Source organism: Manacus candei, unplaced genomic scaffold (genome assembly GCF_025592945.1).
Source record: "Manacus candei isolate 608988 ecotype Guabito, Panama unplaced genomic scaffold, ASM2559294v1 h1tg000095l, whole genome shotgun sequence".
In the NCBI taxonomy this organism is placed as follows: domain Eukaryota; kingdom Metazoa; phylum Chordata; class Aves; order Passeriformes; family Pipridae; genus Manacus; species Manacus candei.
In genome coordinates this window covers 4,426,065-4,450,681 of record NW_026138143.1, presented here as the reverse complement: position 1 = coordinate 4,450,681, position 24,617 = coordinate 4,426,065, and the positions used below count along the sequence as shown (strand labels likewise).

At 45.7% G+C, this 24,617-nt stretch overlaps 1 protein-coding gene across 1 annotated transcript in view; it reads left to right on the top strand.

Annotated features, from left to right (window-relative positions):
• The first annotated feature begins 5,059 nt into the window (after positions 1 to 5,059).
• The window catches only part of EEPD1 (endonuclease/exonuclease/phosphatase family domain containing 1), a 62,359-nt gene continuing 42,801 nt past the window's right edge, over positions 5,060 to 24,617 (top strand). The window contains exon 1 of the mRNA XM_051768553.1: positions 5,060 to 6,208. Within this exon, the coding sequence (XP_051624513.1) occupies positions 5,355 to 6,208 (854 nt within the window). The 5' untranslated portion in view covers positions 5,060 to 5,354. The remainder of the gene's footprint in view (positions 6,209 to 24,617) is intronic.

Here is a 24,617-nt window from a genome sequence, read left to right as displayed (position 1 = left end):
ATATGTGAAAGGCAATGTTTGAGAGGCTGGCAGTCCAACTGTTGAAACCAAAGTGCTGTGCGAAGTGCTGAAAGCTATTCTGAACAACCCTTTCCAGCATATTGGTTTATCTTTCCTCTTCTCCTGCTTGGCTCTCAAGATGCCTAAAAATCTCGTTGCTCGTATCTTTTTCACAAAAATCCACTTGATGCCTGCCTTTGGGTGGAATCACAGAAAGCTTGCCTAGAGTGAGAGCTTAGACACCTAGCTCACAACTCATCAGTTCTGACTCTCCCCTGTGCCAGATTCACAGAGTACTGATTTGTGGGCATTTTTACTAGAGGCTTGAGGGTCTAGGTCTCAAAGAAGATATTAGCTGCGACACAGGTCCACCATATCCCATGTTTCTTATCTGGGAAATTCAGGAAATTAAACCACTTGAGGCTTGGAGCAGGCAAGCTTCTGTAAGCGTGGCCTTGATGACTCTGCCTTGGGGTGAAGGAAGGACTAGATTTTTTAATTCCTTTCCAGCCTTGTGACCCAAGGGGTATCTGAGTAATTAAGTGTCACCTCAGATGTGGGAGATGAGAATCAAATCCCCCCTGCTGTCTATGGAAACTGGAAAATGCATCCCAAGCTCTGCTGGAGAACGTCTCCTCTAGCTTGGGTTTTTCTTGTTTCCCTCTAGGATGAGCTGTCCTACTGTGCACTGGTGAGCCAGCAGTTGAGATCTCCTGTGGGAGGGAGAGGTCTGGGTTTCAGACTCAACACCAACCAAAGTGGAGCCCTAATCAAGGTATGAGGATGAGTCACTTTTGCTCACTCTTCTGACTGTATTTCTCTGTAGGATGTGACACTCGTAACCTGGCAACACAGCACTGGTGACATCACTTTTTTTTGCAACAAGTTTGACAGTCATGTAAAATGCCTTACAGGAAAAAGAGTTCACACCACAGACATTTGATTCCTAAGGAAAAACTCACGTGACTGTGTGCTCTGCTACTCTGCTTCTCATCCCCTACCCACGGATTTTATTAGATTGTGGGCTGATTTCAAGCAGATTTGACAAAGGTTAAATGTCTCAAAAATATAGCGTTTCTAAAAGAGCCACAAATATTGGCGGTCATCTGGAACAGAGCTATCCAGATTAGTGACTAATGGATACTTAGTTTTATTAATATAAATCATAAAATCAACAAAGGAAAGAGCCACCAGAAATCAGACTCTGTAAGTCCCACTGCTCATGAAATTGCTAACTTCTACTTGTTATTATTTGTCTTCATAAAAACTGCCTGTCTTCTGCCTCAGGCACCTGTTACAAGTGTTACTGAAAATGTCCTTGCAGAAGGAAAACAATTATTTTAATAGCTCCCTTAAATAAAAACACAGGCATTGGAGTTAATCAGCTGCCTTTTCGAGTCCTTGACCATTAAGAGCCCAGTGCAGCAGGACTGAAAATGCAGTCTCTAGAGGTGTGACTGTCAAGCCCCCTGCTCCCAAAGGGTGTGTAAGGGAGAGCTGGAAAAGGTGCTGCAATGACATGGTAAGATGGTAAGAACTGCAATTGCTGCCTGAAGACTGAAGGAAAACTCTGTGTTTTTCTGTTGAGCAACATCTCCTGGTTCCTTCTAGCCCTCATCATAAAACAGAGTTTATTTGATTAGAGCTTCTGCACTGTAGATGTGAATGTTGAAAAATATAAAATAGATTAATAGATTTTTTTAAGACCATCTTAAAATGCTAAGAAGTTATGCCTTTAAAATCTACTGGCCTGCAGGCTGATTCTTTGCATGAATTAAGCCAAAAGACCTTGCTCACCAGTATCTATCTGCTCCCACTCCATCGTTACAGGTTCAAGCAATTCCATATCATTCTTAAACATTGTATTTAAAGGCTTTAAGTGCTGCAGAACCTGCTTCTGACGGAAAAATTTTAGGTTTGTTCTTTCCTCTCTGAAGGATTTCTGCAGGGAAGAGGAGTTCCATACCTCCAGAGCTGGTAAGCAGGTGACACTACCCTACCCTTGTGTTTCCTGTACGGCTGGCTGCTTGTCCTCGTGCCACCCAGCCATCCAGAAACCTGTTTCACTAGTTATTTGGGGGGACAGGGTGTGAGATGTTGAGTCTGGGAGGGCAGCTGATAGTGGCAAAGCAAGTCCCAGACCAACAAATGGCCACTGGGCAGGGCTGAAACCGTTGTTCCCTAGCTGTTCACTTTCTAACACCATCCAGTGAAACATAAAAACACTTTGCATGATGCGTGAGGGCTGCTCCCAAGGGCCTTTTGCGAGTGTCCCCTCTCTCTCAGTGCTGGAGCCTGCCCGGCCTTGTGAGATCCTCCCCAGATTCACACCCTCAGAGCAGCAAAATTCAATTTTGCTGTCGCTGAGAGGTTTTTGAGCCAGCCCTGGCCAGCAGCCAGATGCAGAGAGTTGCAGATCCTGAGGAATAAGCCACCCACAGTATCTCTGAGCCCTCCTGACAGAGATCCAGGAATCCCTTATTTGTGGCCCCTTGCCACGAGAAGTGCCAAGCAGACCACGAAGGATATCTGTCAGCTGGTGGACACCAGCAGACCATGATCAATCTCTTCTTGAATAAATTTAAATACACTGAGCTCAGGATTGGATCAAAGACAAAATCTAGTATTTACCCAGGTTTCACAAGATTTATTTTCTGTTGCCTAAATTGTCTGTCAGTAATTTCAACATTGTTTTTTCAGTCATTTACTGACTGAACCCCATTTTTAGCTTTCTCATGTTAATGGATTGCCTAACTGATGTCAGGCCAGGTGATTAATCTTTTTTTTTTTTTTTCTTTTTTTCCTTTTGAACCTTTTAAAATATAAACCAAACCTTTACCTGTTCACATCTTTTGGCGCTTCCTGAAAATACCAAGATATTTCAAAGGTTGATTCAGAGCTCAATAAGATTCCTGTAATTGTCAACAAAGACAATAAGGGTAGATGGCTAATGGAATGATAACACCCCCCGCCCCCCCCCCCTCCGATCTCCTCCCTGCAGCTCACATTAGCATGGGGTTATACCCAGGATTAGGTGATGGGACACTTGTGGCATCCCTCTGAGCTCCACGTCTCCAGCTGCATCTCATTTCAAAAGTTATTTTGGAGCTGCAGATTCAAGAAATGTTGCGTAGTTGCTGACAACAAGAAGTTCTGGATGGGATATCTGTTATTTTCTGTCTGGAGATGCTCCTGCCTTCTCTCTGTAATATGGAAAACCTAGTGCTGCCTGTAATGTAGATGATACTTCACCTGAATTTTGGTGCTTATCAGCTTCAAAACTTATTTAATGAGCCTGGACCAATTCAAAACAACCTGCTGCAGAAAGCAAAAGAGTGTGTTCTCAATTAAGATAACAGCTTGTGGAGCTATTACCATAATAATACTGCTTCAAAAAGAATACTTGTTTCAATGGTTAATTGTTTCCAGCTCTGTACTGGTACCATCCCAGCAGGAATAGGCCCAGCATGACTTCTGCTGCATTGGCCACTGTTATCGCAGTGCACAGAGCACTTTCCAGTAGACGTGGAAGCATTTAATCACCTAAGCGAGCACTTTCTCCACTCCAGCAGTCAGCAGAGAGCCAATACCCTAATGCAGCCAGTACCCATTCCCGTAATGATAATTTTCTAGCTCTATTGCTCAAGCGAACAGAAGAGAAATATGTGATCTGCAGCAGAGTATCTAGTGCCAGTGTTAAAGCACCAGTGCCCTGCGCAGTCTGAAAGCCCGGTGCAGCCTGCATTCCCTTATGCACACAACATTCTCCCTCACCAAGAAGATGAATGAGTTCAACTTTTTATTTCAGGTGGACCCAGATAATTTCCATTGAAAAATATATGTATAAGCTGCTATTGCAAGCCATTTTCATTTTCATTAGAGGGGCAACGAAGAGTCTTGATGTTGAAAATATACGTGTACCATATTCTGTCCAGCTAAAAGAAATATATATTTATACTGTCAGCAGCAGGCAGCATCAGGGAGTGTACCTGGCATCTGTAAGCATATGTTGCTCTTTCTTTCAGTTTTCTTCCCCCTCCCTTTCAGTTACACCCACCGATTATATTTTGGATTCATTGACATTGCAGTCACTCCTGTGTGGGCACAGTCAAGCTAGTTTCAAATGAGCTAATTTGGCTACAGATAGCATTGCAGACAGTGCAGCATGGGACTGGATGCTGTAGAAGCTGGGTAAATAGTCCAACGGCTTCACCAACATGGACTGTGGTGGGCTGCTGTGGCTCCCAGGGCATGAACAAACTATATTAAAGCTCAGGCACACAGATGATACACAGTCATGATTTCGGTGCAGAATGAGGTTACCCTGGCTCGGGGAAAAGCTAGGCACGCAGCAGACCAGGGACCATGGGCTGAGGCAGACCCAGTACGCAGACATATTATGTCCAAAAGCATGATTCTGCAGGGGGTTTTAGTTTGCTGAGCACTCTCACAATTGCTTGAGATGTCAAAAAAAAAAAAAAAGTAAAGAAAGAAAATAGCAGACTTAACCCAGATGTATGAAAGCATAGTGCCCTGCAAGTGCACAAAAAAGCCCTTTGAGATGACTGATGAGGCTTTCTCGAGGTTTGAAAACACACTTATTCCCTGCCAGCTGCACGGAGGCGAGCCCAGGGAACTTCTGGGACAAGAACGCTGCAAGGAGCGTCTGAGCGTCCTTTCACCTGGAAAAGGGAAAAGCCTGCCCTTAGCGGCCAGGTGACAGCACCGGGGACATTCTTAGTCCGCCTGTGCCCAAGGGGCGAGTGCCCACGCAGAAAGGAGAAGGTCAAGCATCCTCCTCCTCGCCCCCTGCCGGGGCTCGGCACGGAGCCGGAGCCGGGACCAGGACCCCGCTGGAGGGAGCCCCGCGGGGCAGCCGCCTCATTCCCACTCCCAGCGCCGGCCGGTCCCCGCCGTGCCCGGGCGGGGGCGGGCTCGGCTGACGCCCGGGGGGCGGAGGCGGCGGCGGCAGCCCCGCCTCTCCTGCCAGGGGGCGGGGGCTCCCGCCCACCTACTACTACCGCCGGCGGGGCTGGGGCAGCGGCAGGAGCCGCTGGGAGCGCCGGGGGACGGGGCGGCGACGGGCGGGAAGCGGCTGCGGCGGCTTTTCTGGCACCGGGGGAGCGGCGGTGCCTCCCGAGGAGAGCGGCAGGAGGAGGAAGGGCCGGGGAGCCCTCCGCGGGTCCGCTGATCGAGGGCGCGGTGCGGTGCGGGGTCTGTCCGCAGGTGCCCCGCAGCCGCCCGCTCCGCCGCCCGCCTCCCGCGGAGGTCCATGAGTCGCGGGCGGGCAGCCCCGGCAGCGCCCCGCGCCCGCTCCCCCGGCTCCGGCAGCGGCCCGTGGCGGCGGCGGTGAGATGGGGGGCAGCCTGGGCTGCCACCGCTCTATCCCCCGCGACCCGGCCGACCTGTGCCACAGCCGCAAGTTCAGCGCGGCGTGCAACTTCAGCAACATCCTCGTCAACCAGGAGAGGCTCAACATCAACACGGCCACGGAGGAGGAGCTGATGACCCTCCCCGGGGTCACCCGGGTGGTGGCCCAGAACATCGTGGAGTACCGCGAGTATATCGGCGGCTTCAAGAAAGTGGAGGACTTGGCGCTGGTGAGTGGGGTGGGGGCGGCCAAACTGGAGCAGGTGAAGTTCGAGATCTGCGTGAGCAGCAAGGGCAGCTCGGCGCAGCACTCGCCCAGCTCACTGCGCAAGGACCTGGCCTCTGAGCACCACCTCTCTGCCACCAAGATCAACATCAATACCGCCACCCCGGCACAGCTCATGAGCATCCGTGGCATCACTGAGAAGATCGCCAACAGCATCGTGGACTACCGTAAAGAGCACGGGCCCTTCAAAAGTATCGAGGACCTGGTGAGGATGGACTGCATCAATTCCTCCTTTCTGGACAAAATCAGGCATCAGATTTTTGCAGAGCGTTCCAGGCCCCCTTCGACAAACACCAACGGTGGCCTCAACTTCATGGCCAAGCCTCACCCCAGCCCCACTTCTCTAAGCCTCCAGAGCGAGGACTTGGACTTTCCCCCCGGGGGTCCAACCCAGATCATATCCACTCGCCCCTCTGTGGAGATGTTTGGGGGGGTGAGAGATGGCAGACCTGTTCTGAGGGTGGCTACTTGGAATCTGCAAAGCTGCTCCATTGAGAAAGCCAACAACCCAGGTGTGCGGGAGGTCGTGTGCATGACGCTGCTGGAGAACAGGTAAGAGGCAGCACCTGACCTGCAGGCTCAGCTTCATGTACGATTTTACATTAATACCTTTGATGTTTGGACACTGTAGAGTCATGTTGTGATCCTAGTGGGACTCACTCCTTCCTAGGAATACTAAGTGTTTCCCACTTCTTGAGTGGAACCCTGGTTGAGTCATAATATTGGGAGTGTCCCTTGATAAGGCCACTCTAATACTTGATAGGTAGCTGACCTCCTGAGGAGATGTGTGTACACACATCTGTGCAGGGAAGAAGACTGAGCTGTTACAGTCAGGTAGGCCTGTTAATGGTTGGTCAAGGATTGTTTCTCCAAGAGCCTTTTGAAAAAGCCATGGAGAACTGCCTTTCCTGCCAGAAGCTGGGGGGCAGTAGCAGGGCAAGGGCTGTGTAACAGGCGTGGAATGCCACAGCTCATCCTGCAAGAGTGACACAGCTTGTTAATGAGTGGTCATGGGGCATCTGCTGAGCTGGAGGGACAGCTCATCCTTCGGGTGCAAGACGTGGGGCAGCTTCCTGGGGAGCCTCTACTGTCCCTGTGCCAGGTGGGCCCCTGATTGTACTGAGACTGTGGGCATGGAGCAAGGTCTGTTGGTGGTGTGGTAAACTGGGGTGGTACTTCTGGTGTTAATGAAAAGCTGAGAGTTTGCTTTTTGTTTTCTGGAATTGGGCAAGAGTGCTAGGGATGTCTGTCTTGCTAAACTTTCTGCTTGATACAGCAATGTAAGAATGCAATAAGGATTTTGAAATAACAGCCACCCTTTCCTTTCCGTGTGGCAAATCTGTCCCAGCTGATCTGATATTTAGTTTACAGCATTGATAAAGTAACTTTTCTCTCTGACTGCCATTCAAACTTCCAGCTAGAAATGAATAGGGACAGGAGATTCTTGGACTTCTGCAAGAGGGATATTATGGGGATGTGAAGTGATAATGAACCATTAACTCTGGTGCACCGTGAGCTCTGTCCTTTTCCAATAATATGCTGAATAATCACTCTTGGTGGTGCAGTTGCAGAGGTCAGGCGTGCGAGAAGGATGGTGACAGTGATATGACATCCTGAGCTGCAGTACAGTAATTGTGGTCAGGGATACCTCTGCTCTGCACTGCCTGGAAACATCTGTCATCTTGCAGCCATCACTGTTTGATACCCAAAATGGAGCAGGGGTATTGAGATGTTACACTGATGGCTTCAGCCTAACATATTTCAGTATTCTGCTTCTGTAGTTCAGGTATGCTCTACTTCCCCCTTCGTTTCCACTCTTGTTTTTTCTTTTGTGAACAGCTGGTTGGCTGGAGCAGATCTTAGGATGAAGCCTGGTGGGATTGGACATCAGGGTAGGGGGCAGAGGCAGATCCCGCTGAGGACAGAAACTCAGGTTTCTATCATTAGCCTCAGGATTAATGTAATAATCCAGTTTTGGAAGAAAAGTGACTTTGATTTATTTTTAATTAATTATATATATATATTAGGGATTTTGAAGGACCTTATCCAGTAAAAAGTGTTAATTACCACTTCTGCATCTTCAGCATTTTGGGGAAAGAAACCCAAACAAAGTAGTTCACTTATTACAAAAACTAGGCAGAGAGAATGCCTTCTAAAATAAACTTGCCTTAGCCAAAGCTGGCCACTGTGTATACAGTTTAGCCCCAGCAGTGTGTTTTATTTTTGCACTTAAACTGCGTGGTACTTTGTTTCATCTAGATTAGCAAACAGGCGCTCAGTTGTGCTGGGTGCTGTGAAAGGTCTCCCTGATACTTTGAAGTGTCAAAGGAGCCTGATATAAGTACTTGTTTTTGTTCTGTTTTGTTGCACGTATCTGTGTCATCAATCACACAGGGAGAGTACTATGCGATTGTTTGCTGTACTTGATCCTATTTGCGATAACGTGAGAAGCTGGAAAGAAATGAGACTAATGTGCATCCACAGACAAGCCTGCAAAACTTTCCTGGGAAAATAAACGTGGGATCAGAAAAAATCAACATGATGCAGGAAAAAAGTATATGGTGGGAAAAACCATACTTAGCACCTTAGGAAGGAATTTCCTCTAGTCTGTGCAAGCATTGCTGAGGTCAGTGGAGCTTTGCAGCTGTAAAACGGCCTTAGCTGAGGCCATAAACTGCCTTCTTTTGGTGTGTGAGCATTGTGGTCTCCCTTCCGGCTCCGGTTGTATACCCTGGGAGTGGATAAAGTGCCTTGCAAACTAATCTTTGCCCAGGTAGACCAGCTTCAGTAGTCAACTGCAGAAATTAATCTCTTGCTCCTACAAACGAGAGTACACCACTGCACGGGGCTCACCAGCACTTAAGCCTCACAAAATCCATAAATCAAGGTGCTCTGTGTGCTCAGCCCATGTCTCACGTGTTCTGAAGTCTCCAGCTATGACCCAAGCTGTTGCCCAGAGGATCTGAAGGCCGTTTGGTCTGACAGTAGGTAGATGCTCTCACAAGTTATGCTGATGGGCATCTGGTTGCTGATGTACTTTATGCACAGCTGCCCTCATGTAAGTGTGCTCCTTCATGCTGGTCCCTTATAGTCCAGGGTGGTGTCAAATAGTCTGGGATGCTCTCAGGAGCTGGAGTGCTGTCTTGTTGCAGTGCTTCTGTTGGAGGACCTGCCTCACCTAGCTTTTTAAGTTCAGAAATAAAGCACAACAAGTCAAGAAGATTAGTAAAACTGTGTAGAGACCCATAAACAATCTCAATTTGACATACTGGAGACTTTTATGCCAGTTAAAAGGCTGCTTTGGCGCTTGCTTTGGGGTTTGCACTTTGTTTATTTTTGCTTGGTGTTTTGTTTGGCTTTGGTTTTTTTCATGACCAGTTCAAAGCAAGTAGCTTTAAAACCCCTTGGGCCTTTTCTTTCAGGTGTTAACAACAGGGAAAAGTACTGCTCATTTCCAGGTGAGGCTAGAAGATGAAGGTCTTGCTATCTTCCAGCCCTTTATGTCCTTTGCACTGAGGGAACAGTTGTGCAGAAAGAGGTCCAAACCTTCATTCAAAACAAACAAAGAAAGAAAATGTCACATTGTAATCTGCTGAAGGGAAGAGAGGGATAAAAAAAAGAAAAAAAGCAAAGCAACCCGAAATCTTCACGCTTGTTACCAGAAGTGCTAAATTTCTGAAGAGCAGTGAAGGGAATGTATACTAAATCTGTAAGCATGACTACTACTGCTAGGCTATTTTGAAATTCATTACTGCAGTACAAAAATGAAATACAGCGAGGTCCTCACCCTCTTTTCTCATATTACAAGGATCTATGTTTATCACAATGTTTGAAGTGAAGGAGCGAGGTGTTTTCATTCAGAGGACTAGAGGGTAATTTTAGAAGAGCTTAACATGATGAACGAGTACGTGAGCATGACACATAACTGGACTGAAGTATCAAATCTGGGGGGAATTTGCCCAAGCCTATGGTGTTTCTTGTAGGTGTTGTTCAGCAAATCTGGGATTTATTGACGGGGGGCAGAATTGGTCTGGCTCAGGGGATGTAGATCACCCCCTCCAGCTGGCCTCTCTGTCCTCTCCATTCTTGGGCAGGATGAAGAAACCAACTGCTTCTTCTCACAAAAAAACCCTAAAAGAAAATAGGGTAAGGATAGCATGATCAAAGGGCAAAGGCAACAAGTGTTTTTGTGCAGGGGATAAATAGCCCCACCAGAGATGTTTCCTCTGGCTAAGGTAGGTGGAGGTACCCCAGGGCTGTTCTGCACCCTACGTCCATAGGGAAGGGCACTCTTTCCACTCCTCATCCATACCTGCCTCAGGCCTGTCCCTCCGTGCCATAAACTGAGTTTGTGACTCCCACAACACCCTGTGACCACTTTCTCTGGCTGTTTAGTGTTGAGGTGCCAGCTGGGTGACCACAGCAGGAAACCTGATGCAGGCATGTGTGTGGCGCTGACTGATACACACGGCATCCTAAAAGTGCATCCTCTAGTTGGACGGCTTACTTGAAAGTTTGCTAGTAGCTGGAGGCAGTAATCACTTGTACACCTTTCCCAACACGGTTTGCAGCAGAGGTTTTCCAACTGTTTTTTGTTGTGCTGTATAATAGTAAGTGGTAACGTTGTGAGGGCCTCTTAACTATTTTATTTTTTTTCTTTGCGTTTGAGTAAATGAAAATTCATAGAGGGTTTGAAAGCCAGAACTTGCACTCTATCTAAAGGTGGGGGACTGTGTGTCAGGATGATGGTAGGGTCCCAAGGTCCACAGAGCCCAGCTCTTTTTCCTTCTAGATGTCAAGCAGTTCAGGCTGCTCTTTTCCTCTGTTGCTTGCTTTGGTGAGCTTCTTGGTGCAGTTACATATTCTAGATGCAAAAACCCTTAACAGTTGTTGCAAAAACTACAGAACCATAGAAGAGCCCAGGTTGAAAGTGAACTCGGAATATCTGGTACCACCTTTCATGGGAAAGGAAGCCTAGATGAAATTATCTAGCACCATGTCCCGTCGCACCTTGAAAGCCGCCAGCACTGGGGCTCTTCTGCATCCCTGGGAGATTGTTCCAGTGATTGATTCTCTTCACTATAAAAGAATTATTTCTTGCATACCTGTAGGGTAACAAATACCAATATAAGGTTTGTACTTAGCACTGATGATTTTTTTTTTTTTCCTTGGCTTAATTTTGTGGACAGCAAGTCTTAGGAACATGTCAGCCCTTCTTTCTCCCCCAGCTTTGTAACTGGTTAGCTGTTTTCACTTTGGTTAGGTAGAAGAATAGAGATCTCTCAAAGGGAAGAAGTTTGTGTGTCTGAGACTTAAATCAGTGTTCCAGCTGGGGGTACAGTAGGTAAACTTCAGCCCAAAATTGCCTCCTGGGTGGCAGTGGGTAGATGGGCAATCCCTGGGTAATCCTTGCTGTGCCACCATACTTGGAAGTTCCTCTTCCTAGTCCTACTTACCCCAGGTCACCCGAAGCACATCATCTCATCACCTAATAAAAAGAGAAGCTTCTGAAGCAACCTCTTCCTATTAAGAGATGATGAAAAATTCAACTTGTTCAGATCCCTGCACTAGGTACTGGAGGTGGGAGAATCACTTTCCCATCACTCCCCTACAATAAATAACAGGATGGGCGTTCTGCTTTCCTCTTCAGTCTCTTAGTCTGGGCTGAAAGGTGGGGTCGTTATGAAAGGCAGTTCTTTACTACTGGGGCTTGATGCTTTGCTTGGGAAGAGTTGTGGTATGGTACCTCGCCTGCTGGCTTGTAGCCTTATTTCCCATCAGGATGGCAGAAAAGGATTGTACCACCACCAAACAGACATCGTAGTAGTGTATCATAGTACTAGTGATGGTTGTACTTGCATGCTTTGGAGACTGAGCACCAGCTTGTATTCGTTATTTCTATTCTGTTGCTGCAGCTCTCAGTGATTGGGCAAAACCCCGAGGTGGGTCTGTTTTATGTCTTTCTTTATACAGCCACTTGGTTTTTCTCCATTGGGTTAATATTAGGCTGGAGCCTTGCCAAGAATAATTCCCCTGTAAGAAAAGATCAGGAAAAAGGGCCTGGCTCAAGTAACCTGACCGTGCTAACAAGTCTTAAAGGGCAAAAGAACAAATACACCCTCCCCTCCTTATGTAATAGAAGGGAAATCCTGCCTCCTGCAACTTTAGAAAAAACTTGAGAAAAAAGGAATTGTTAGATGATATCATCTATGTGCACTCAACAAAGGGATTTTAATGAGCAGTAGAAATAAAGATGCATGTAAAGCCACCATTAATTTGCACTTTCTAATACCTCAGGGGACAAAAGAAATGGGGTGATGGAAGGAAGAGCTGTTGTTTTTTTGGGGTTGGCTTTTTTGTTGGTTTTTTTTTTTTTTTTGGCCTCCACCTGCATGAGACCAACAATATTTTACTTACTGGGCGCTACTGGGAGACTTAAACTGCCTTTTACATACCATCTGGCAGGGGAAAGCAGCAGGATCTTCTCAGGTCATACCCTGAGTTATGTAGTTTTCCAGTGAAATGAAACTCTACGGGTTTACTCCATTTTGGGGTTTGACCCATTTCTCTGTCTGTGTAAAATCACATGAAGACTGTGGAGCTCAGTGCTAAAGAGCATAACTATCTCCCTGGGCGTTAGGGCTCCTCTGCAGTACTGCACCCATGTTGGACAGAGGTTCCAGCTCCTCTCAGGACTGCTGCTGGGGGAACAGGTGATGTCAGTTTCAAGTTAATAAAATAATACGTCAATTAAATTCTACTTCCAAACTTCTGCTTCATATGGATGCAGTACCGAGACCTTCTATACGGATATCACCTGCTCCTCTTGCATGAGGAGGTGTGGTCGCAGAAGATACTTTGCAACTCCTGAGTCTTTGCAGGAGAAGTCAAAAGCAGTGGCTGGACTTACAGCAAGATCATGAAGGGTGTACACCATCCCTGTATTGAGACTTTGTGTCCGCGGCATCTGGAGCCGTGTACTCTGCAGGAGAACTCAGAGGGGAACGCACTGAGGTGTTTGATCCTTCTTGGTCTTTGTTGATAGCTGTAAATCTGGTGGGTTTGTCACAGTCCCCGCAGCTTTTCTTCCTCAGACATGGCCCAGGCATGTAGGTCAGACCCTTGAAATCACCCCTGAGTAGCCTTCCCAGGGATTTTCTGTTTTCAGTTGAGTTCTGGGCATCGTGTTAACTTTGAACAACTACCTCAACCTATTCCTTGAACATTTGAGGGGCTTCAGCTAATCAGTCATTTTTATCTGATTTATAGTTGAGAATGTGGCTGGAAGAATGGTACAGTTAAAGGCTGGCTTATCCATATAAAATAAACCTTATTTTTTTTTCTCCTTTTTTAAACTTATAACCATAGCCCACCACTGTTACTTGTACCATAAAGCTTGACTAAAATGAAACAGATTAGTGGGGAAAACATCGGTTCCTATATTACTTTTTCTCCCAACATGTGTAATTGATACATCTGGCAGTACTTAATGGCCACATAATTTCAATCCAGGCCTGTTGGGCTATTCTGCACACATATTTCATGTCACTGGATTCATGTTGCAGATCGCAGGTATTTTGATAAACTAGAGCTGCCAGCTTACTCCTGCAGATCCTGCAAGATTTGCTGTATTCCATGTGGCAAAGATTAAATGGATTGGCTGATTTATGGTAATAAATTGGTGAATTATGAAGTGATGCTGTACTGACTGCTCCTGAATCATGAGCAGAGGCCACAAGACTATAACCTTATCCTGCTTTTCAGAAAGCATGTACTACATGACCGTAGAAGACAGATGAGGTAGCTACACACAGAGCTCCATCCTGTGAGCAGAAATGTTTAATGCCTTGTGATTTTTCTGTGGTTTGGGAACTCGAGGTACAGCTGCAGGAAGGGTGGTTTTCTAGCTTTGTCTTTGAAAAGATTAATAGGACCATTCCTGAAGGTAAAAGATGCTGTTGCTGTTCTTACTAGGAAAGAAAGACCGAGGGACTACGAACATGGGAATTAAGTACTTTGAATTCCTGACAAGATCCAAGCAGTAACTCGGTCAGTCCCTGTTCACCAGAGGAAAACACTGTCTCTGAAACCAAGTGCTGGTCTATCTCACTGTGAACAAGGGTCTCCCCAGTTAAACAGGGACACTTAGGAGGCAATCTGATTTTTACAAATTTAGCTTGGCGCTTCTTGATGGCGTTGGGCTTTAGCGTGTTTCCTACGGCTGCGTTGTTAGGAGGACCCTGCTTCTTCAGTCTCTAATTAGTGTTTCTCTGGGAGTCTTGCCCAAATCATGATTTCAAGGCTTGGCCGGATGAGCAGAGAAGAGGTGATAGGGCATAGATTACAGTGTGCATGTAACTTATTTTTAGGTTGCATTGTTCTTCGTTGTGATGCAGGTATAAGCTGACAGACGGAGGCACCGAGTCCTTAGTGAAATAATTACAATATGCTGCAGTAATTTCTCAGTGCTGTTATATGTTGTGGTGATATAGACAAGAACTGTGGCACGTTATTAATAACAGTGCTTAAAAATAGGAACTCAGTAGCTTCTTCCAGATTTTTTTGTTATTGTTTTACAGAGGGTCTATGCTTGTTTGAATAATAGCTGGCAATTCCCACTGATTTATTGGAGAATAAAAGTGCATAGTGGCTTTGCTGAGGCAGGGTGAGACCTACTGGAGACATTCTTTCTCATCATGGTCCTCTCCCTCATCTTGGACCTGGGTGGCTTCTGAAATGCCCTATAAGGTGTTGAGAGCAGGGTGGGCATCATATCAACAGCAGATAAATATGAAGGGAATATGTAGCTGTGGTAAAAAAGGATGTTTTCTGTGAATAAACTGTTTCATCTCACCCCCAGCGTATGCAGCACATATCCATGTCCTGATCAAGCTGTGTGGCATTTTCAAATGGCACAAGTGTTTTTAAACTGCTGGGTCGCCGTTGGGGAGGCTGAGTGCCGCTGACCTCCTTTCCATCCCTGCTGCTGGGGGTTTGTGTAGGCGGGAACCTGGTGTCAACGCCAAGCTGTTATTTCCAGTGCCTGTGGTAAAATTATTAGAGGCTAGTGAGTAAGAGGAATACATTTACCCTGCATATGCCTCACGTGTGTGCATGTTCCAGAAGTTCAACTGTGTATAAAAGTACAATTTAAAAAACAATTCCTCTGGAAAAGTACATTTGGAATTAGATTGTCGTCTGTGCTAAGGATGGCTGAGAATATTGTGGTTACTGAATGTACTGTGTTTGCATTCACAAATAACAGAATAAATGCAGCCCACTTGGGCAGAGCAGATTGGAGTCTCTCTGACTGATGCTGTCTGGAAGGGGGCCTCATGGCTATCCAGGCTGTCTGTCTGCCTATGCTGTCCGCATGTCTGTCACAGGGTGTGGGAATACAGTTAAAGGGCACAGTAATGCCCTTCTGCTCTTTGTAGTGAACATCCTTATAGGCAAGGCTATACCTGAGAGCAGTTCATGCCATTGGCTTGTGGGTATGGATGAAGAGGAGGAACTGGAAAATTTCCTTTTCCTTCTGTGTGGCTACTTTTTGCTCTGTTTTTATAGGTGTTTCAGGTAGTGTGCTTGAGCTCCTGTGCAAATTTAGCTACAACAGCTGTCCAGGCCGTTCACAGCTGAACGGGTTTTTAATGGGTTACTGAACAGCTAATTGATCAACTCTGCCTGTGCTGTGTGTGGCGGTGGCAGCAGCCTGCCTGCCCTAAATCCCTGGTGCTCACCACACGCTGCCAGTCCTGCTCAGCTGCCCTTCCCTTTGCTTCGCAAGGGTGGGGGGGGGGGGAGCATAAACCTCTGCGGGCTGCAGCATAAAGAGGCTGTTGCTTTTGCCTTCAGACTTATCCTTTGACTCCCTGATATTTATAGCTCTGTTGTTCCCCTCCGCTTCCGTGTCGGCCTGTTGGTCACAGTCCTGCGGGTGTGGAGGCGCAGGCGCTCGGCTGCCCAGGGCTTGCTCCAGGCTCACTTGAGGTCACTGCCGGTCACTGCCCTCCCTCCCTCTCCCAGGCTTGGCTGGCATAAAGGTTAGTCACCTTTCTGCCAAACTGGAAGCAGTGAGCTGTTGGATACGCGCTGGATGTTAACTTAGAAACCTTGTATTTGGTTTCTTTATTTATTCTATTTAAACAAATAAGACTAAGTATGGTTCCATTTCAGCACCACTGAATTGCAGGGTGTTGCGGCAAAAGCAAGTCTTAATTTGGTATTGAAAAATGAACTGTAAAATAGGCAAGTTTTGCTTTTATACACACAATGCCAGTTCAACAGGTTTACTGTCAAACCTACTGCCCATAACATGTAAAATGACTACCTAACTCCTCTTTTTTTTTTTTTTTTTCTCCCTCTAAGCAGACAAAAGTATGGAAAAGTGTGAAACCCTGTCAAGGAGGATAGTCTTAGCTGGGAACAACCCATATTAGTTGTTTTAAAACAGTCTGCTTTTCTAACAGGGCAGGGGTTTTCCAGTGGTAATACCATCTAGGCTAACATAGTGGCTCTTCCACTCAAGTCAGGACCACCTGAGAGAAATCTTTGAATTGTTCCCCTCTTGTTATGTGTGGGGCTCGAGTGGTGAGGCACATACCAGCCCCTCTGTACATGGGAGAGAAAGAACACCGTGTCTGCAAGTGATTCCGCTCCCATAAATAAAACACCAGAGCCACAGCTGAATTAAGTACTAAAGTAAATGTTATTGTGAGGAAAATGCCACAGTGGTACCTGACTACCCTTTGCAACCTTTATTCTGGCCAGCCCAAGTTCTCTTATGGTTTTGGCAGCAATGGAAGTGCAGTTTTTGGCTATCTGTCTATATCTTCCTGCTTGTCCTTTGTGCAGCTCTTTCCCTTATCTCTAGCTGTGTTTACAGACCTCTTTCACAATCAATGGAGACTGCGCTACCAGCGCTGCCCAGTGTCCTCCGTGCTGGCTGCTCTCCTGAAAACATGGCACTGAGCATGTGGCCTGGGTAAGGGGTTGGTACTGCTGGCAGATAGCACAGATGTATTTCCAACACATCCCAGAGGGATCTCTTGGTAAAGATTACCCTTTGGTTATCAAAAAACCCCCACCATACCTTGTTTTAATTGCTTCTGAGTTTTTGGTGAAGAGCAACACTGCAGAAAAGCAAGTCATGGCTGAAAAAACGAGATAAAGTTTCTGGGGCTGAACAGTCCTCTGTCATCAGCTTGTGGATTTAAGAAATATTTGGACAATTTCCACTCAGAGCTGTTGTCAGTAAAAATTCTGAAAGCATTGCTGGTGGATGGAAGCTGTGCAAAAGCCACACCCAAGCATGTGGTGTTTCACATTTCTTTTTTAAACTGAGAGCACTTGGACTTGGCTGTGGTTTGACTTACTTCTCCATCCATTTCTGACTTTTTTTTTTTTTGTGCATGTGTGTGTGGAGTTCAGTAGCTTTTTTGAGGAGCTATCTGCAAGGATGGTGACCCATCCTTGCCTATGTGCCCAGCTGTGCGCTCAGATTTGGCAAAAAGAAACCGAAAGTTAGGAACTGGGTAGATATCTCATATATTGATTGTGCATAGGCTGAAAGGAAATTGGCTCATAAACCTGCTTCTATCTTTGACCTTTGAAGCTTGCTCTTGCAACCTGAACATGACCCCCTTCTATGTCCTCTTTCCAGTCCTACTGAACCTAAAGCTTTTCTCTGGCTTCACTTGACTTTTAAATCATCTTACACTTGAGCACTTCCAGTTATTTCAAGTGCTTCTTGATCAAGCCTTTGCCTTCACACCCTTAGGGATGAATGACTTCAGTTTCCTTGGATCATCTGTGATACTTCCCCTAAATCATTCTAACACTGCTTTCTTGCTCCAGGATGTGCTGCAGCATTTCTTTCTCCTCTACTAAGGCCTCTTTTCAGGCAGTTTGAATTTCAGTGACTTTTAAGATATCTCAAGTTTTAGGCAAAACCTGCCTAAAACTGCAACCTTGCTTTTTATTTCGGGGGGGGGGTGGGTGGGGGGTGGGAATTCTTGCAGTTAGAGGAGGCTTCTGTACCGCTGCTTTAAAGGAAAAAAGTATTTATGTTTTTGATTTCTGTTCCTCGGAGGTACTAAAAGCTCTGCAGAAAAACAACTTGTCAGCTTCCTGATATGTATGACATGGAATTATTTTTAACTTCCTAGAGCAGTTGTTTAAAAGGGGTTTGTGTGTATGTTAGGCATTTGGCAGCACGAGCGCTCAGCAGTTTTTTCCTATCTGATTATGCTGTATGGGTGCGTGCTGCACCGACAGTTTACGATTCCTCTTCCATATGCATCTTATCTTCCCAAAGATAGTGTCTGGAGACATCAGCTCTGTGAGGAGAGACTGATGAATTTATATCAGAAGAATCTTTTCGTCTAGCAGCTCTTCAACACAGCACACTGTTCAGAATATCTCTTAAAAATAGAAAGTACTGGCGGAGTATCAGCTTTGTCACGGTGGTGCCATTTATCATCAGTGCCAACTTGATTTGGTTAATCCTTGGTATTTGTAGGAGAAAGCCTGAGTTGCCCATGCAAGGCTCCCTGTGCCCCAGTTTTTAAAGTATGTATGTTTTGTGGGATTGTTTTGGAGTCTAAAGCCAGATCAGCACCAAGTGTGTGTACTCTCTAAATTCGTGCCTAAGTGTGTTTTTCACTGAAATGTAAGTATGATGGTCTAAAAACTTCAGTTCTTCTGGAGCAGAAATTTGCATGTGTATTTTTCTGCTGCAGCCCAATTTCATGTTATTGGGGAGCATGAATTCACCATCCAAAAAAAGCACAGAGATTGTTGCTTCCATTTTTATTATTCCCTGTGCTTGGCTCAGGTTTCACCTCCCAGATCTTCTCCTCAAAACTGGAACACTCTTGGAAATGCTGTCAAATCTTGAAGCTTTATCCCATTGAGTTGGTGGTTAAATTTTGAGCAGTTTGATTATTCCTTGTTTTCATCCTCTGAAATGCTTCATCCAGTCAAGCACTCCTGCATGTTTCCCTGTCACCCTCTTTTTACGTCCTGTTTTCCTTACTGGCATTTTGCCTTGTGGGTGCAATGAATGGCAAGCTTGATATATTTTTGTACTGTGTTATTGTCTGTAGGTATTAAATCATTGGTTTGATTGTTTTTATAGATTGTTTCTATGGCACAGCTTTAGGAGGCAGTCACACTAACAAAGTCTGTGTGAGGCACACCTCTTCAAATAATCTGAAATGCTTTCTGTGGAGCAATGATTACTTCATCCTCAGAATAATCAAGAAACAGGAATGGAATCAGTGTTGTGAAAGGTTTATAATTTCTCCTCCATGGGCTTTGTAGGCCTACAGGTGTGTAAGCACCATTGATAAGAATCACTGGTACCCTCTTTATGTTGCTTTATGTCCACTATTGAATCCAATAAAATTGTCGCTGGGGCTCAGCATTTGATGTTCTCACTCCTGCTCCCTGTGGGTGTCTCCACTGCCACCTTCACTGTTTCTCCACTGGTTTTGGGGGTTATCACCTCTTCAAGCTTGAGAAGGTCTGTGGCAGGCTGGAGGAAGGCATGACATCACAGTGGCTGGCAGGGCACCAGAGCGAACCGATGGGGAACATCTTCATGAGTATCCACGTGATCCTGTTTCATGCCGTGCATATAGTTTGTTAAGAGCTGCTTTATGTGCCTTGGAGCTTGTTACAACACATGCAAATCATATTGAAAACTTCATGAGACATGATTTTGCACCACTATGTGCATCCCATCAAGCATGATCTCCTCCTGTCATTCCTTTCCAACATACAATTGCACTTCAGGTCCAGTATTTGGAGAGCTCTGGGTCTGGGCAAGTAGACTTTCTCATTCCCATGAAAGTCTGGCATTTCTAAGACTGTTTAGTGCTGAAGCCCCTGACCTCAATAAGGTTAAGGATCTGGATTAATCAATTAGCACCCAAAGCCAAGAAAGAAAAAGCTAAGCTTGAGCCACCATTCCCCACTTGGCCAGGGCCAATCTGTGTGTGGGGTTCTGTAGTCCTCTTGCATCCTTATGCTGTAAAGGCCATTTTTATGTCCAGACGTCTCCAAGCCTGGCACACAGGAGTCCTCTGTGACTGGGAAGCTTTCAAAACTCCTTCCTGCATGTCATTGTGTAGCTAGGAGCTGGGATTGCTTCCAGCTCACTAAAGACACTCCAGCATTGTTCCCTCCTAATCCCCTCCTCCTCACAGAGTATGGTTTTTCGGAAGGCTAGCATGTTCCCTTGTTGGCTTTCCACGCAGAGACACAAACAGCAGTTCATGGGAATAACGTAACCCTGAATGAGCAATGAGCCAAGGTGGAGGGCGGCTATATGGTGTGATGGTGGTATGAGCCCTCGGCTCAATGGAGTGCTACTGCTAGTGAGGATGCCCAGATAGCCAGGCTGGCTTGTGGCAGGGCTTCATTTCTCAGCTTGCTGGCCTGCTGTCAAGAAGCACAAATGTTCAGCCCGGTGGGGCTGCTGGGTTTCAGCAGGAAGAAATGCCACCCCCCCTCTCAACCTCGCTTGCAGTTACTTGGGGTATGATTTGCTACTGGTTTGCCATTTCTCTTTGTGTGCTGGTAGCCAGGGGAAATAAAAGCAGGTTAATGGGACAGGGAGGAGGATGCTTTCTACTGAATTGGCCTTTTTTTTTTTTTCCAAACACAGATTCAAGGACACAGTGAGAACAATGTAGTGAATATATAGATATATTCAAATGTCTTTACAAGGGCATCTTTTTAGTCCAGGGATTTGACTTTGGAGGTTTGGATTGCTTCATTTCTAAGACAGTGGCCTTGAGGTTAACCCACCTCATACCTGAAGGTGCTACTCCAGAAGACTTTGCACAGCTATCAACACATTCACAGGCCCAAGGAGAAAGAGCAAGTAAAGGATGAAAAAACTTTATTCCAGCTAAGTTACATCACCTCTTCCTGCCTTCTAGCAGGTCAGGAGCCCAGGTGAAATGAATACTTCTCCTGGTTCACCTGGCTGTGCTGCTATTTGCTTAGCTGACCCTTCTGATGTTATTAGCTGTGTGTGTTTGGAGTGCTAAAGGAGATGATTTGAGGAGAGGGAAGCTGAGGTTGAATTAAAACTGTGCCCTGTGGCTCACAGAGGTGTGCTAGAGAAGCTCATACACACAGTTTGATAGTTTGGGTTTTTTTCAGGGTTTCTCCTAGTGATAAGAACCTGGAAACATCTATAACCATGAGCACCAGGCAGCATGGCTAGAATCCCTAAAGCAGTGGTGTATAGATGTTGCAGCCTCCCTTTGCAGGGTTGGGATCTAACTTTAAAGTTTTGCCTATTCTGAATATTCAGAAATGGTGAAGATAGTTTCTAAAAAAATAGAAGAATTAATTTAGAACTACACTTACAAATTTTGCAGACTGTTTTGATCCATAATCTCACACTTTTTACTTTCAGAGCCATGCCCTGTGAAAAAGGCTGTGTTCCCTGGAGATAGGACAGCTAAAGCAGGTAGTGGGTAGGGTACCTCACAGACAGATCCTCACTGGTATGCACGATATTAGATTGGATATTAGGAAAAATTTCTTCACCGAAAGGGTTACCAAGCTTTGGAACAGGCTGCCAAGGGAGGTGGTTGAGTCACCAACCCTGGAGGTATTTGAAAGATGTGTAGATGTGGCATTTAGAGATGTGGCTTAGTGGTGGACTTGGCAGTGTTATGTTAATGGGCCTGGTGATCTTCGAGGTCTTTTCCAACCTAAATGATTATATTATTCTATGGTTTGCTGCTACCTGCTCTGAGCTTTAGGTCATGCAATGGTATGACTTAAAGTGCACAGCAGTTGGAGGCACATTGCTGCACGTCCTCCAACTAACCCACATCCCTTTCGCCTCTCACATCCTGTAGACATGATGGGTGTTTCCCATCTTGAAAGAGGGTTTCAGAGCATTGTTGTGTTTTGGGATGGGGGTGGGGAGAGAGGAAAGCAAAAGGCCAGCACCCTGGCTCTGCTGGCTTAGGACATCAGATGGTTTGCCTGCCATGTGAGATTTCTTCAGCGCAGAGCTGGCAATGAGGTGGTTTGTGGTGACATTGACTAATTCATGACAGCAGTGTTTTCCTGCTGGGGGGTGGCAGGGAGCAGATTGATCCCAATAAAATGTTGGCTCACCTCTTGGTGTTACCAAACTCGCTTTGCATGCTGTCTTTGCGTCTGTGCATGCACACATGTCCTCTGCTTGCTCATCAGAACAGGTTGTCTCTCCAGCTCTGGCTTCCTTGCTGTGTGTCAGGGCAATGGGTATTTTCTTGAGTGCTTTATGACTGAGCAGAAACTCCACTGTTGTTACTGTGTATGCACAGGGGTAATGGCTTCTTACAAGCTGAGTTATCTTTGTATTTCATGAAGTAGCAGCTGGTATCCAATAACCTGGTTTTCTTTGTATAGGCAGAAGTTGTGCCATTGGCTGCTCATGCCTGTGTGTGCTCACTCCTCCTGCATGGTCTGCAGACTTCAGCTGGTGCAAAGTTTTTGGTGATCCTCACTCTGCTCTTTGGGGCTCTGGGAAGAGAGCAGCATTCTGTAATCCAGCCCAAGACCCTCCCTTTGCAGAGAAAGGAGGAACATCACTGCTGAGGATCTCCTCCAGTGATTGCTCAGCCTCTTTTTCTGTCCATTCTGACTACTAAATTCTGTAGTTTTTTTGCCTGAACTATTTCTGCTTTTCTCTGAAGAGGAGAAGGACAATTTCAAATTTTCCTTTCTGCTCCCTTCTTCTGTCCTTCTTTTCTGGGAAAGCTGTCTTTAGCATTTTATTCTGTGCTTGCATCATGAGGTGTTACATATGTTGTCGTCTCCTCACTATGCTCTCCTAGAAGAGGAAGACATGAATGCAACCTCTTCTTGTTTGAAGCCTTTCCTCCTCAAGTGTACTGCTGTTTTCCTTATCCTCCTGTGTCACTACATGGTCATTTGTATATGTGGCACTGTCCCAAGTGGGACCACCCGAGCTTGCTGTCATGGCCTCACTGGGTATCCTGTGGACTCAGTAAGATGTTGACGTTGACCTGTGGTGTCACCCAGAGACCCATCCTACCTGTCTGCTCCATTAGGAATCTCTTTTTCTTTCCTCAAGCTCCTTTCTCCAAGGATGGTGCTGCTTCACAATGACCTTATTGGGGTGAGATGACAAAGTGTAATCTTGTGCTCAGCTTTTTTCTTCAGTGAAGTGGTTGAATGCTGCCATACCTGCTTTCTTTCCATCATCTGTGACATGGCCGGTCTTTTCCTGAGTGTTGAGGTTTCAGGTATTGGGGGAGGGGGTGTGATTTGTTGTCATTTGCTTAGTATTTTATTGCTTAAGCTTAGTATTTTATTGCTTAAACTAGTGGAAGACTGATGAGCATCTAGGGGACTGTAGGCAGTTCTGTTGTAGATTCAGATTCAGGAAGCCCCAGGTTGGCATCATGTGTGAGAGCAGCCAGCCCAGTGGGGAGACAGGTGCCTTCTGAGATGCTGTTCCATTGACTCCCTTTCATTAGGAGAAAGTGTGGAGGCTTTCCTTCTCACTGGGTATCCTGGCCACCTGGTTGAAGTGATTAATGTGGTGCTGTGTCTGGAAGCTTCAGTACTTTACTTTTGCTGCACAGCTACATAAAACTATTCTGCTTAGCCAAGGTGAATGGCAAGGGGAACTAGTCAATGGCATCTGCCTCCAAACCCCTTCTCTTTTCTGAGCCCTGTCCCGTGGAGCAATAAACAAGAAAACAAATGAAATCACCTTTTTGTGCAGGTATGCTAGAGTTATGCACTATTAGAACTTCAGTGAACTCTATTAACCTTTCTGATACTGCTAGGACTTGCAAAACATCAGTAACTTTTTTTTTCCTGCCCCTTACACCAGTACAGAGGCTGTGTGGTGTGTGTGCTATTTTTCTCTTTTCTCTGTAAAGCAAAAAAAGACATGTTTTTTTTGCTTAACCAAGGGAGATAAGAGAACTTCCTCTTATTAAATCCTGTGACAACGCAATCCCAACCGCATATTATCCAAACTGAATTTAAGCACACAGAGACATCTGCCTTTGGCAATTTTTATTTTTATTAGTGAGAGAGAGAGAGTCAGTGTTTCTCCTCTTTAAATATGAATCCTAGTAACCCCTAAGATGTCTGGCTGGATCCCTGCCTGTGCAGGGTTACTTCAGTTCAGGGAATGCACACTGCCGCAGCTCGTGTCAAGCTGCATCCACTCACAGGCAAAGCGCCTTAAATCTTTGCCCTACGCTGCATAGCACAAATAAGAAGATGGTGAGAATCATGTATTTAACAAAATCTCCTTTCCGTGGCTCTTTGAAAAGCCTTAAAAAGATTATTTTGGTTTTTTTTAAATCCCCAACAAGCTCACATCCTTTTAAATTTAGAAGGATTTGGAGTTTTGCTTTTAAGTTTACCTGTGCCCTCTCTAAAGGAAGACCTTTGGTGACAGAGCTGACGCAGCAGAATCATGTTTATTTTCCCCTATTATGCTTCTGGTGAGGCAGATATGACAAGTCCTCCTTGCTTTAGACCTTAAATCTTTTGCTTAGAGGATAGTAGCAGGCTGGTTAAATAAAATTCCTCCATAGACACAACCCTCTGGAATTTATGTAATGGTCATTTCTACAACTTTCTATAGTAAGTGGTTATGTACCTACATGCTGGCTGTGCAGTGTGACAGTTGTGACAGTTTGCAGGCATCAGTGTTTCATGAGAGCTTTGTAATGAAATTAATGACCCTTTCCGTCCTTCCACTCTGTGTGATTTCTTAGGTGTTCTGCTTTTGGTTTGAGTTTTTACTTATTTTTATTTATTTTTTAAATAGCATATGGCCATTGAAGATTAAGCTGTAGGTGTTCAGTGTTTAAGGATTTATTTGATGCCCTTTTGAGAAAGAAACAGCCTAAGACTTCTGCTGCTTAAGAGAGTCTTGCTGAGAAGACTGTGACAC